The 13,896-nt window shown below is 37.2% G+C and overlaps 1 protein-coding gene and 1 pseudogene across 1 annotated transcript; both read right to left on the bottom strand.

Annotated features, from left to right (window-relative positions):
• Window positions 1-3,065: 3,065 nt before the first annotated feature.
• Window positions 3,066-3,166, bottom strand: LOC118840485 (annotated as a pseudogene).
• Window positions 3,167-10,475: 7,309 nt separating this feature from the next.
• Window positions 10,476-11,420, bottom strand: LOC118840185 (olfactory receptor 51V1-like). The gene has a single exon (XM_036747675.1). It carries the CDS (start codon window positions 11,418-11,420, stop codon window positions 10,476-10,478), a length of 945 nt encoding a protein of 314 aa, XP_036603570.1.
• Window positions 11,421-13,896: the final 2,476 nt, after the last annotated feature.

Below are 13,896 nucleotides of genomic sequence, written 5' to 3'. Positions count from 1 at the left end.
AGAGCGATGAAAAGATAGATTTCACAACTGCATTAAAGAATCTCTGTGTCTTTCTGTCTGTGTCTGTCTCTCTCTATTTCTCTTCTCTTTGCCAGGCAGAGTAGTTGGCTAATAGAGCCTCTCTAATTCCATCTGCTTCTGAGAAGAAAAAGGGATAAAGGATAATATATTATTTTCTACTATGAGCTAACTATGATGAATAAGAAGCTATCTACAATCATGTAAAAAATGCTCTAAACCATTATTGGTTAGAGAATTGCAAATTAAAATAACTCTGAAATACCACCTCATACCAATCATGTTCCCTAATATGACAAAAAAGGAAAATGATAACTGTTGGAGACAATGTGGGAAAATAGGGACACTAACACATTGTTGGTGGAGTTGTGAACTGATCCAACTGTTCTGGAGAGCAATTTGGAACTATGCCCAAAGGACAACCAAACTGTGCATCCCCTTTGATTCAGCAATGCCACTGCTAGGTCTTCATCCCAAATAGATCGTAAAAAGAGGAAAGGGAGCTACATGTGCAAGAATATTTATAGCAGCCTTATTTGTGGTGGCAAAATATTGCAAATGTTGGAAATTAAGGGGATACTCATCAATTGCGGAATGGTTGAACAGTCAGATTTCAGAAAAACCTTAAAAGATTTGTACAAATTGATGCAAGGTGAAATGAACAGAACCCGGAAAACATTGTACACAGTATCAGTAACTTCATGTGATAATCAACTGTGAATGACTTAGCTCTTCTCAGCAACACAATGATCCAAGCCAAGCACAAAGGACTCACAAAGGAAAATGCTATCCATATCCAGATGAAGAACTGATAGACTCTGAATTCAGACTGAAGCATGTTTTCACTTTATTTTTTCTCATTTTTTTTCTTCCACAACTGTGACTAATATGAAAATATGTTTTATATGATAGCACATGTATAAACTATAACAAACTCCGTACTTTTTTCAGAACAAGGCAGGGGAGGAAGAGAGAGAGAAAAATTTGGAACTTGAAATCTTGTAAAAATTAATGCTAAAAATTTTCTTCATATGTAATTGGGGAAAAATATTATTTAAAACAGGAAAAATAGCCCACTCTTATCAGGCAGTCCTCGTCACTCCTACCCCAAAATGAGACAGTGTTTTTGTGAGACTAAACAGCAGAATGAGAAGGTGCATAAAATGGAAAAAGAAAGTTAGAAGATAGGGGTGAATGAGTGAGGTAACATAATCAAGTCAAAGGGAAAAATGATGGGAAAATAACACCTACAGTATTTTAGAATGAGAGGGACTAAAGGGATATTAGTGAGATGCAAAGTCAGAGATTGATGCAGGGCAAAAAAAGGAAGTGGGAATCTTCATTCAGGGGGTGGAGGGTGGTGCTAAAGGACTCTCACATGTCAGGCAGAGTTATATTCTGTAATGGACTTTATGAAGGTTATAATATGCAGAGATTTGTTGATCAGAGTGATCATTACATCTGAGAAAGTGTTGGTTCTCCACTATAATCATTCTTAGGACAAGGGAAATCAGAGTTCCTGAGGTCAACCAATATCCAGAAAAGTAGAAGGATATGGACCTAGAAAGGAGTTTTCATAGCAAATAGTAAAATTATGGTAGGAAGGACAAGAGGTAGAAATGGATGACATAATTAAAGACATAAAAATATCTACCATTGGATATTGTTTCTATTATAGTACCTCCAGTAGGAGACATTAATTGAATTTTAATAATTATTAGATGGCACAGTGGATAGAGTGCTGGACCTGTAGTCATGAAGACTCTTCTTCCTAAGTTTAAAAAGCATCTCAGGCACTTACTAAGAGTGAGACCCTGGAAAACTCACTTAACCCTGTTTGCCTCAGTTTCTAAAATGAGTTGGAGGAGGAAATGACAAACCACTCCAGTATCTTTGCAAGGACAACCCCAGATTGGGTCACATGACTGAAACAATTGAACAACAAAAATCTTAAATATCTTTAAATTTTTTAGATGTTATATTTAATTCTATGTCGAACAAAGCACTCAAAGGGTAGAACAGAATCTTAATTCCCTTTTAGATATGCAATCCAAAAAATCTAAATTACTATGGCATCACATCCTTACCATTCATTCCTGCAATCTCTGCCTGTCCCCCTGATAGACACCAAGCACACCCAAACTATACAAAAAAGCCTGAGAGGAAGGGTCAGAGACACAATGAAATTCCCAGTTGGTTCCTTTATAAATTAACTTACAGTTGACTTACAGTTTTATGGCACTTTAGAGGTCACAAAGTTTCTTACCATTAAAATTCTATGAGGTAGGTAGTACAAGAATTGTTATCGCCATTTTAAATATAGGCAAATTTTGGCTCAGAGAGATGAAGTTACTTGGTATGGTCATGCCATAAGTATGTACTAGTAATTGTAATAGCTAAGATATAAAATGGTATTATCAAAGTAAAACAAATGATGTGAAACTATATTCGTAGTGTCAGCCTCATCCCCAAATCCCTCAATTATGTTCTGCATATATTTTTGCATTTCTTTAGTATTTAATTTTTTCCAGTTACATGTAAAAATAATTTTTAACATTTGTTTTTAAAATTTTGAGCTCCAAATTCTCTCCTTTCCCCCCTCTTCACCCCAGTCCCTCATTGAGAAGGCAAGCAATTCTATATAGGTTATATATGTGAAGTCATGCAATACATATCCATAATAGTCATGTTGTGAAAGGAAACATAGATAAAAATCGCTCAAGAAAAAAAAAGTGGAAAAAAGTTGCTTCATTCTCTATTCACATACCATCAGTTCTTTCTCTGGGGATGAATAGCATTCTTTTCATCCTTCAGAGTTGTCATGGATCATTGTATTGCTGAGAATAGCTAGATCATTCACAGCTGATCATCTTACAATATTGCTGTTACTTTGTACACAGTGCATTTCACTTAGCATCAACCCCTGTAAGTCTTTCCAGGCTTTTTTTAGAGCATCCTGCTCATCATTTCTTATAATACAATAGTATTCCATTGTAATTACATATCACAGCTTATTCAGCCATTCCCCAATTGATGTGAGTTACCTCAAAAATAGGGAATGCTTCAGGAATTCACGTGTCATCCTTGTGCAGGGGTCATGCTAATCTCTATATAATTCCAATTTTAGTAAGTCTACTGCTGAAACAAGCACTCTGCGTATTATTTTTAAAGAACAGGAAATGCATTTTAGAAAGATTTCCACATGGAGCAGGATATATTAAGTCGACTATATTCTCTTGGAAGTTGCCCCTCAGGCTGGAATTTGACTGATTCCTCTATTTAATATTATAATCCCCAAGATTTAGTATAATCCAGGGTATGGTTACATATTTTCTTTCTAATGGAACAGTATAATTGTCCAATGAGACCAATCCTTATAGGCATGTTCAGCTGATGCAATCTCCAGGTGGACTTTGGAGTACTGTTCCTAGGTGGTACTACGCATAGAGCACTGGACTTAAAGTCAGAGAAACCTGAGTTCAAACCCTGCTTCAGACACTTAACTAGCTGTGTGACCCTGGGCAAGACACAGAACTCTAAGCCTCATCTGAAAAATCAGACTAATAATAATAGCACACAAATTATAGAGTTGCTGCTAAGACCTAATGAGATCCCATAAAGAAAATGCTTTATCTGTGAGTCTTAAAGAGCTTTATAAATGACAGATAATATAATCCTTCTGTAACTGCTTATGGTCTGCTAACCACAATGAAAAGAGATGGATTACAGGCATCCAGGCAATATAACCAGGAAAATGTTTTCCAACTGCTTCATCCCTGGAGCAGGGAGTTGCTTCACCGATCCATCTTCTTTCCCTTGCTTCTTTCCGCTCTGATCTAGTGGAAGTAGGAGAGATGGAGGGAGGGGGTTGGAAAGAAAAAATTTTTTTAACTTTCTCTGATGCCACCAAATGCTACCACCAAATGCTGCCAGAACTTGGAAGCTTTATTCCTTTAACGCGCTCGCTTTTATTGTTCTAGTATCTTGCAGTTGTTATTTTAAAAACAAAACTAAGCTGGACAGCCATCTTTCATGACTTTGATTGGTTATGATGGGGCAGAGTGGGATTAAGAGAGAAGCCAAAATTCAACAGAGATAAGAGATTTTGATTTTTTTGTCCTGAGCATGTATTGGGTAGTACCAAGTCAGAAAGAAAGTCTGTAACTTATTTATCATATATTAAACATAAGTCCTGAAGTTTCTTTTTTCTCTTTAGTTTTTCTCTTAATCTCACTATGAACCTGAAATCTGGATGCGAAGATTGAAATGATTTTACCTGAAGGCATTTTTGAAGCAGGTGTTACTATTTCCATTAGCCTTGCTAGAATTAAGAGGGGGAGTGATTCTACATGCGTGTACTTTTTAATATTTTATTCTTGTTTGTAAATAAAGAATTCTCATACGCAAAGTAAAATATGATATTTGCTTATGAAATTGTGAAGTTAATAGTAAATAAGCATTTATTAAGAATCTACTATGTACTGGGCATTAGGATTACAAATACAAAAAAAAGAAAGAAAGAAAAAGAAAAACAGGATCTTCCCTCAAGGAACCTACAATCTTCTGAAGAAAGATAATACACACACACACACACACACACACACACACACACACACACACACACGATGAAAAGGTGGGAGAGGTATTTTTGATAGGCACACAGTGAAAAAGTCAAAGAAAACCAAAACACATGTGGCCGGCTAGGACATGAAGAAACCTCTGAGCACTATGACATAGAACTTCATATAAACATTCAACATAGTACTTTCAAAGATGCCCTGGTTGGTTGTGTTTCCTTGGTCTTCTGTGCATTTCCTTTTCAATGTTTCAATGACCCTCTTTACATCTATTAAAAATAACAATTTCGTTATTTCCCCTTCCCTTTTCTGAAATAAAAAGATAAACTAAACTAAACTCTTGTAATAGCTAAGTATAGCCAGGCAAAACTAATGGCGCTCATTGCCTGTGTCGAAATATGTGTTTCCCATTCTTCACCTTGAGTCCATCAGCATAGGAGTTATGTCACTTGTTGCATCAATTGTTCACTAGAGTTGTGGTTGATTATTGATTGCATCACAGTACTTAAGTCTTTCTAATCATTTTTTCTGGACAGTTTTGTAAAATTTCATATAAATTGTTCTCCTGGTTCTACTCACTATACTCTGTATTACTTAATACAAGTCTTCCTAGGTTCCTTTGAAATCATCACTTTAGTAATTATTTATAGTACAATATTACATTATATTTATATAGCAATCTGTATTAAGCCACTCCTCGACTGATAGGCAACCCTTAGTTTCAAGCTCTTTGCTACAAGGAAAGATATAATTAATGATTTTGTATATATGGGTCTTTTTAAAGATATCCAAAAGGCAATTGGAAATGTTAGATTGGAGTTTGACACAGAGGTTAGGGCAAAATAAGTAGATTTGAGAAATGTCAGCTTAGACATAATAATTAACCTCATGGAAACTGATGAGATCACTAAGTGAAATAGCATAGATGAAGAAGAGAAGGGGGCCTGTCAGTTGAGAATAAACTCCCAAACCTAAAAAGGGTTTTAGAAAGAGTTTTATTAAGTCAATTTAGCAGAGAGGGGAAAAGCCAGAAAAAGGTATGGTTCCTCCCCTACAATGTCTATCAAGTCTCACATTATATAGTGTTCAAACAAGGGGACAAATATACAAACTGGAAGTTTGCTTAAGATATATATCAGAAGATAAGTAAAAACATTCAATAAAATTTGGGTGATGCCAAAACACCAGCTAGTAGGTGGGCACAAAACAAAGGAGAAAAGCCTGGGAGCCATCCAGGTTAGAGAGCTTTGCAATTAACAAAGTGTTTTATAAAGATTGCTTCCCTTGGTCTTCATACCATCTCTGCAGAATAGGTAATAGAATTATTATTTTAATTTCCATTTTATAAAAGACAAAACAGGCCTTGCGCAAGGTCCTTTATGCACCTAGCATCTCACAAAGCCAAATTTCAACCAGGAATTCTAACCATAAGACATGAATTTCCCACGATGCCACAGAAGTCTTGCTTTCCCTTTTGGAGGAATAGGTGGTAAGGGTAAGGGAAGAAGTAGCCACCAAAGGTTGTTGGTGTGCCTGAAGTAAGGAGGAAACACAAATTTGCATGTGTGTATGTGAAAGATAAATTGAATATAATTAACAGAGCAAAGGCACTAACATTAATAAGGAAAAGCTTCCTGGAGAAGGTGGTATTTTTTTTTTTGCTTTTAAAAATTTATTTATTTTAGTTTTCAACATTCAGTTTTACAATATTTTGAGTTCCAATTTTTTTCTCCCTTCTTTCCTCCTCTCCCTCTCCCCAAGATGGCAAGCAATCCAATATAGGCTATACGTATACAATCATATTAAACATATTTCCACATTAGTCATGTTTTAAAAGAAGAATCAGAACAAAAGGGAAAAAGCACAAAAAAGATTTTTAAAAAGTGAAAATAGTATGCTTTGATCTGCCTTCAGACTCTATCATTCTTGGTTTCAATACGCATAGCATTTTCCATCATGAGTCTTTTGGAATTGTCTTAGATTATTTTATTACTGCAAAGAGCCATGTCTTTCAAAGTTAGTCATCATACAATGTTGCTGTTACTGTGTACAAGATTCTACTCACTCTGCTCACTTCACTCAGCATCAGTTCATTTAAGTCTTTCCAGGTTTTTCTGAAATCTGACATTCATATACCACAACTTATTCGGTCATTCCCCAACTGATGGACAGCCCTTCAATTTCCAATTCTTTGCCACCACAAAAACAGCTGCTATAAATATTTTTTGTACCTGTGGGGCCTTTTCCATTTTGATGACCTCTTTGGTATATAGCCCTAGAAGGGGTATTGCTGGATCAAAGGGTATACATAGTTTTATAGCCCTCTGGAAATACTTCCAAATTGCTCTCAAGAATTGTTGGATCAGTTCACAACTCCACCAACATGTATTAGTGTCTATTTTTTCAACATCTCCAATATTTATCATTTCCCTTTTCTGTCATATTAGCCAAGAGTTGTTTTAATTTGTATTTCTCTAATCAATGATGATATTTTTCATATGACTATAGTTTAATTTCTTCATTGGAAAACTGCTTGTTCATATCCTTTGACCATTTCTTAACTGGTGAATGACTTGTTTGACAATTCTCTATGTATTTTAGAAACGAAGCCTATATCAGATACGGTGGCAGTAAAAATTGTTTCCCAGCTTTCTGCTTTCTTTCTAATCTTGATTGCATTGGCTTTGTTTATACAAATCCTTTTAAATTTAATGTAATCAAAACTATCCACGTTGCATTTCACAATGTTCTGTATCTCTTGTTTTGTCATAAACTCTTCTGTTCTCCATTGATCTGACAGGTAAACTACTCCTTGCTCTCCTAAATGGCTTATGGTATCACTCTTTATGTCTAAATCATGTACCCATTTTGACCTGACCTTGGTACATGGTGTAAAATGTTAGTCTATGCCTAGTTTCTGCCATCCCATTTTCCAGTTTTCCCAGCAGTTTTTGTCAAATCGTGAGTTCTTATCCCAGAAGATTGAGTCTTTAGGTTTATCAAACAGTAGATCACTATAGTCATTGACTACTGCATCTTGTGTACCTAACCTATTTCACTGAACTACCCCTCTGTTTCTTAGCCAATACCAAATAATTTTGATGATTGCTGCTTTATAATATAGTTTTAGATCTATTAAGATAGTCTACCTTCCCTTGCATTATTTTTCATTAATTCCCTTGATATTCTTGACCTTTTATACTTCCAGATGAATTTTGTTATTAAGAAAGTGGGAGTTTAGCTGAGACTGGCATTATAGTTGCCTGTCTTAAACATGTCCTGTAATGGACTTGATACACAGAAGTATCTACAAAACACCACTCCATAGATATAACCCACTAACATCCCTAAACATACCTTTTTACGCACAAAGGCTTGGCCTATGTGGAGAACCAGAGAGTAGATCTTTCAAAGAACATGGAAGAGCATGGTCACTATTAATCAAAAATCTAAACAGGTTTTTGGGAAAAAAAAATTATTAAGTTGTTCAGAGAGGGGGAGAGACAGAAAAATTTGCATAGTTGAGCTCCTCCTCAGCTTTGTGTGAATTTTATATTATATAGAGTTCAAACAAGGGTGCAAGACCAAGAAGCTAAGTGGACTACATGTAGGCAGTTTCCAAAAAGGGTTAGTTTCCAGATAAGTCATGTAGGTTGCTGTGTAGACACAGATAAGTCTAAGTATGCAACAAAACTTGTTTGTGTTCAGTGATTTTTCAGTTGCGTCCAACCCTTTGTGACCCCAGTTAGGGTTTTCTTGACAAAGATAGGAAGGTAGTTTGCTATTTTTCAGATGAAGAAATTGAGGCAATCAGGGTTAAGTGATCTGGCCAGGATCACCAAGCTAGTAAGTGTCTGAGGCCAAATTTGAACTCAGGTCTTCCTGAGTCCTAGCCCAGCACTCTAACTTCTGTGCCATCTAGCTGCCCAGAAGACAAAGTACCTAATCATATTAAAACTGCAATAGTTAAAGTCTGAGTCCTCTTCTGCCCTGGGATTATATAATTCAGACATTCTATACAGTACAACCTAAAACTGTGTCCAAGAGAGGCAAGTGACTAATACCATTAACATATGCACTACTAGCGGTAGCTAAGGTCGGATTGAGTAAGTTCCTAATTTTTCTTTACTTTATTCCACCTCCCATCAACTGCTCATTCATATCCCAAAAATGACTCTTTCTTTCCATCTGTTTTGGGATTCTCCATATTACCCCTTTCTCTCTCCCACATTTTTCATCATCTCTATTCTCTCAGTCATATTCTTTTTCACACTTTTTTTCAATTGTCAAACATTTACTTTTTCCTCCTTCTATCCAAAAGCTGCCACTGACAAGTAGAAAAACAAACAAAAACCAAAACTCTTGTGAAGAAAAATGTGCATAGTTGGGCAAAGCAATTTCTCATACCAACCTTGTTTTTAAAAAATGTGTTTTTTATATTTGTCACTATAGATTCTCTCTTGGCCTTAACTCATCTGTCTCAGCACTGATTTCTCCTTACAATGATAATATTGTCCAAAATCACATTTGCACACTTAGGTAAACACCTTCAATCTAATACACATAAAACAGGTGCTGTATTTTAATAGATAAACTTGTCAGAGAAAGAAAAATTAAGTAGGTTGTCTTTCATGACACATATAAAAGAGAGAAAAGAAGGGGACCATGTCTTTGGGAATATTAAAATCATCCACCAAACAGAAAATGCAAATGTTCAATGGTTTAAGAGATTTTATTAAGAATTTCATTAGGGAATATAACTGGATAACAATGAAATTTACCCCTTTCTATTGCTGCAGAAGAGGGGCAAAACTAGGAGTTAAATATGGAAGGCTCCAATACAGAGGTAAATATTGTGCCAAGTTTTCAAAGAGGGGAGTGATGTGACTTGGTATAATGGAGGAAAGAAATGCACACTTTTTTCCCTTACAAGCATGTCCCTACCCCACGAGAGGGAGAAAACCCTAGCTGATGATAAGAGTAAATGGTCAGGAGCAGAGAGAGCCAGGTATACACACATTTCTTTCTTTCTTTTTTTAAATCAAATGAGCACCTGCTCTATTCCCTATATAAAGGCAAAATCAAGATTTCTTTACATTCAAGAGCTTTATCCCCTGGAATTCCCTTGGGTCTTTTGTGGAGACTTCAGATTCAGAAGCAGAGAAATGTGCTAGTGTGACTTCACTGCATCCTGGAGGAGCTTTCTGAAACCTCTCAGCACAAAGGATGATTAGTAAACTTTAGCTATCATTAGGTGCCATTGCCCTTATGACTGATAATCACGGTAAAGATAATGTCTGGCAAAACTAGTGAAAGAACAGGGAGAGTACATGACATATGTTTCTTTGGTTCTCAGCTAGAGTAACTATTTCAAGAACCTAGCATACTTTGAGATTCAATTATATTATGTTTGTTGTTATATAAATGTTTGTGGCGTGTATGCTATTATGCCTTAGGCCATATGAAGTTGTATTATCCCCTTTCTTTAAAGGTCATCCATAAGGGTTATTTGGTAGTCATGTAACATTGCTGAAAGCTGGAGTCAGAGCACAGTTAAAATATTTCTGCAGCCATTCATGCTTGTGGTCACTCCATTTCAGAGAACCAGACAACCTCTGATTCTACTGTTGCACATTTTCCCCAGAGGACTAAACTCAACAGTATTACGTCTCTTAGCAGTTACTCTCTGATGGAAGATTTGCTAAATCAATGATCTAGAACATTCTGTCTGGCCATTCAGTATTCTACTTGTGCCATGCACAATGCTAATGGAGGAGCTAAATGATCTTGACAATGTCTTTACTACTACTACTACTACTACTACTACTACCAATATCAAAATAAAAAAAAAATCTTATTTTCACACTATACTAGAACGACTCAGTACCTTTGCCCTGAGAAGAGCCTCTGTATCCTACTTCGGATCTGCTGGGTCTTGACACTATAGATAATCGGGTTCATTAAGGGTGGAAATAGAATATAAACATTACCCATAAGGACATGCACTATAGGGGAGAGGTGCTTGCCAAAACGGTGTACCATAGTCAGGCTGATGATGGGGATGTAAAAGACTAGCACAGCACAGATGTGGGACACACAAGTCTGGAAAGATTTGAGTCTTTCATCCCGAGATGCAATAGCTAAGACAGATTTCAGAATTAGGACATAAGAGACAAGGATAAGGACAGAGTCTAACAATAGGGTGCAAATCACTAATCCCAGTGCATAGAAGCTGTTGAAGTGAATGTCAGAGCAGGTCAAGCGAAGCAGGTCCTGGTGTAGACAGAAGGAGTGAGAGAGAACATGGGGCCGGCAGTAATGGAAGAACTTTAGGCGGATGATGGCAGGAGTGATAAAAAGAAAGCTCCTAATTATAATAGCTACCCCAATCTTGATTATCCTGGAAGCTGTCAGGATAGAGGAGTAGCGCAGTGGGTTGCAGATTGCAATGTAACGATCAAAGGACATGGCAAGGAGAACAGAAGATTCCATAAAGGACAGACCATGAATGAAGTAAGACTGCCCAATACAGGCATCCAAACTGATGTCACTGCTGAGCCCCCACAGAATTCCCAACACTGTGTGTACAGTGGAAATCCCCATGCACAGGTCAGTGAGGGCCAACATGGCTAGGAAATAGAACATGGGCTCATGCAGACTCTGTTCAGTCCAGATAACATGGAGTATCATGCAGTTCCCAAGGAGAACCATGGCATAAATGGATGAGAAGGGGATGGCAATCCACACATATGACTGTTCCAGGCCAGGGAAGCCTGTGAGGAGGAAGGGGGAGGTGCTGAAGTTGTGCCCAGGTTGAGCAGACATGAGTGTAGAATACCCTTTTTAAGTAACATCAAGGCATATATCCATGTCAAAAAAAAAATCTTCATTAACTTAATTTAAAGCACCCTTTTGCCTGCAATTTTGGGAAAGTGTACAAAATTCTTACTGGAAGATGTCCTGAGTGACATAATTAAGCAGCTATGTCAGGAAAAAAAATACTTATTTCCCAGGAGAAAGAGGCCACATCTTCAGCTGACTGGACCAGGGTATTGTTGCGTTTCATGTGGCCAAGAATTCAGTGCCAGCATCCTAGCCTCAAGTTTCCTTTCTGGGAATCAGAGAGAATGTGAAAAAATAATCTGCACTAGAGCAGCTGTTTAGAGAGGTCCTGGTATCTGTGATGATTTTGCTCAGATGCTGGATAGGTTGGGGCAGCTTGGCAGAAGAAATTGAACTATATTAAAAGAGTCCTTGTTCTCTTCAGTGTATCTGGAATATCTTGCAACACCTAAGATGTCAGCTTCAGAGGTGGCCCCTTTCCACCTGTAAGTGGTTTGATTTCCTATCTCTCCTTTCATCTGTACTCCCCAATGTCACATTGGTTAACTCGTCCAAATATGCTCCTACTCTCTGATGTTTCCAATATCAGAGCCTGCAGGTTCTTTTCCTCATTGCTCTTCATGGTCAGAATGACAGGAGGGGAGGATTTCTGTAGGACTGGATTAGCCCCTGGGATCCAGCAGGAGTCCCTGTCTCCTGGGATAACTATCTCATCTCTTGGTTTCTAAAGCTAAGAGCATGATGTAACTCCCTAGCCTCTGACCTAGGTCCCAGCTCATTCATTTAGACATTCAGTATGATAAGGGAAGAAGCAATGACTGTGATGTCAGAGGACCTGGGTTCAAAACATTTACTAGCTTGTGTGATCTTGGGCAGGTCTCTTAGCCTCTGTGATCCTTAGTTTCCTCATGTGTAAAATAAGGGTGTTGAACTCTGATAAGTGCTTTATAATGATCTCATTTTATCCTCATATGAATTATGGGAGGTAGGTGCCATTTTACAGATGACAAAATTGAAGTAAACCCAGGTCAAGTGACTTACTCAGGGTCACATTGTTAGTAAGTTTCTGACACATTCTTGTCACTTGAGTTTTCCAGATTCCAGACCCAGCACTTTTGGTGTACTTTGAGATTGAAATATATCAAACAAATCTTTCTTGTGTATCTACTATTATATCTTCATTTTACAGATTAAGAAACTAAAGTTCAGAGAGGTTGTGACTCGCCCTGGGATCAGCCAGCGAGTTATTGGCAGAGTCATAAATAAGATCTCCAAAGTCTCAAATCCAGGTTCTTTCTGATCCTCAATAAGGTGTCACTGGGATTGGTTTTGTGAAAGTGGCTGCTCTCAAGCCTTAGGAGCCTCTCTTGACTATTTGCCAATTCATTCATGCATGAAACATTAAATCAAGGAATACTGAAGTGTCTAGTAGGTGTGAACCCTCATATTCTGTCTCTTGTACCTCTGTGCTCATTGCTGCCCTGTACCATCCCCTCCAATCCCAGCACCCCAGGGTGCTCCTGGAGCTAACACAGTGTGTATTTGCTTTACTCTAAAATGTAGCTAAAGGAAAAAGAGAAACTTCATACAGCTCTGATATGACTCCTTTCTGCTCATTTCTAGATTCCCAGAGGACCAAGAACAAAGAAATTAGAAGGAAGGTCTGGCTCTTCTTTTCCCATTCCACTAGTATATTACCAGTTCCCTCAATTCTAACAACTTTTCCTGAATTCCATACAATACTAACCAAAAGATTTTTTTGTAAATTTATCATTCCCTCATTTCAAAGACAAGGTTTTTTTCCCATTACTAATTTATTTCTTAATGTATTTAACTCCAGGCAGCAACAATAGATTTGCTTGTTTATTTTTAAGTAGTTATTAAATTCACCATAACAGGCTGCAGAGGTAAAACCCAGCTTTTGTTTTGTTTCTGTTTCTCAAGAAGAGGAGAATATAAACAGAAATTTTAGTACAGCATTGCACCCAACAATAATTAGATGCAAAGGAGTGATCAAATGTCACCAAGTTGACAAGTTGACATCCAATTGCCATATTATCTTACCTGCTCAGTGTTATTACTTTAACTCCCTAAGTAGCATTTTCAAACCAAGATGTTCAGGGAGATGCATGATTAAAGGCTTTCTAGTGCACAAATTTTCTTCCTAACATTGATGTTTCCCAAACATTGGATTGAATCCTTCTAAAATTCTCCTATTTTGGCTGCTAAGCTCTCTGGTTGGTAGAATGGCACAAAACAAGCATTTATTAAGTGCCAACTATGTACCAGGTATTGTGCTAAACATATTACAAATATTATCTCACTTGATCCTCACAACAACCTGTGGCAGGTGTGATTATTATCACGATTTTACTGTTGAAGGAACTGAGGTAGACAGAGGTTAAATGATTCACCCAGGGTCACAGAACTAGTAAGTGTGGCAGATGAAAGATACAAT

Source organism: Trichosurus vulpecula, chromosome 2 (assembly GCF_011100635.1).
Source record: "Trichosurus vulpecula isolate mTriVul1 chromosome 2, mTriVul1.pri, whole genome shotgun sequence".
NCBI lineage: Eukaryota > Metazoa > Chordata > Mammalia > Diprotodontia > Phalangeridae > Trichosurus > Trichosurus vulpecula.
This window is presented reverse-complemented; position numbering and strand designations above follow the sequence as displayed.

Coding starts and splice junctions, on each gene's coding strand:
- LOC118840185 (XM_036747675.1), bottom strand. CDS start 11,420: ATGTCTGCTCAACCTGGGCACAACTTCAGCACCTCCCCCTTCCTCCTC.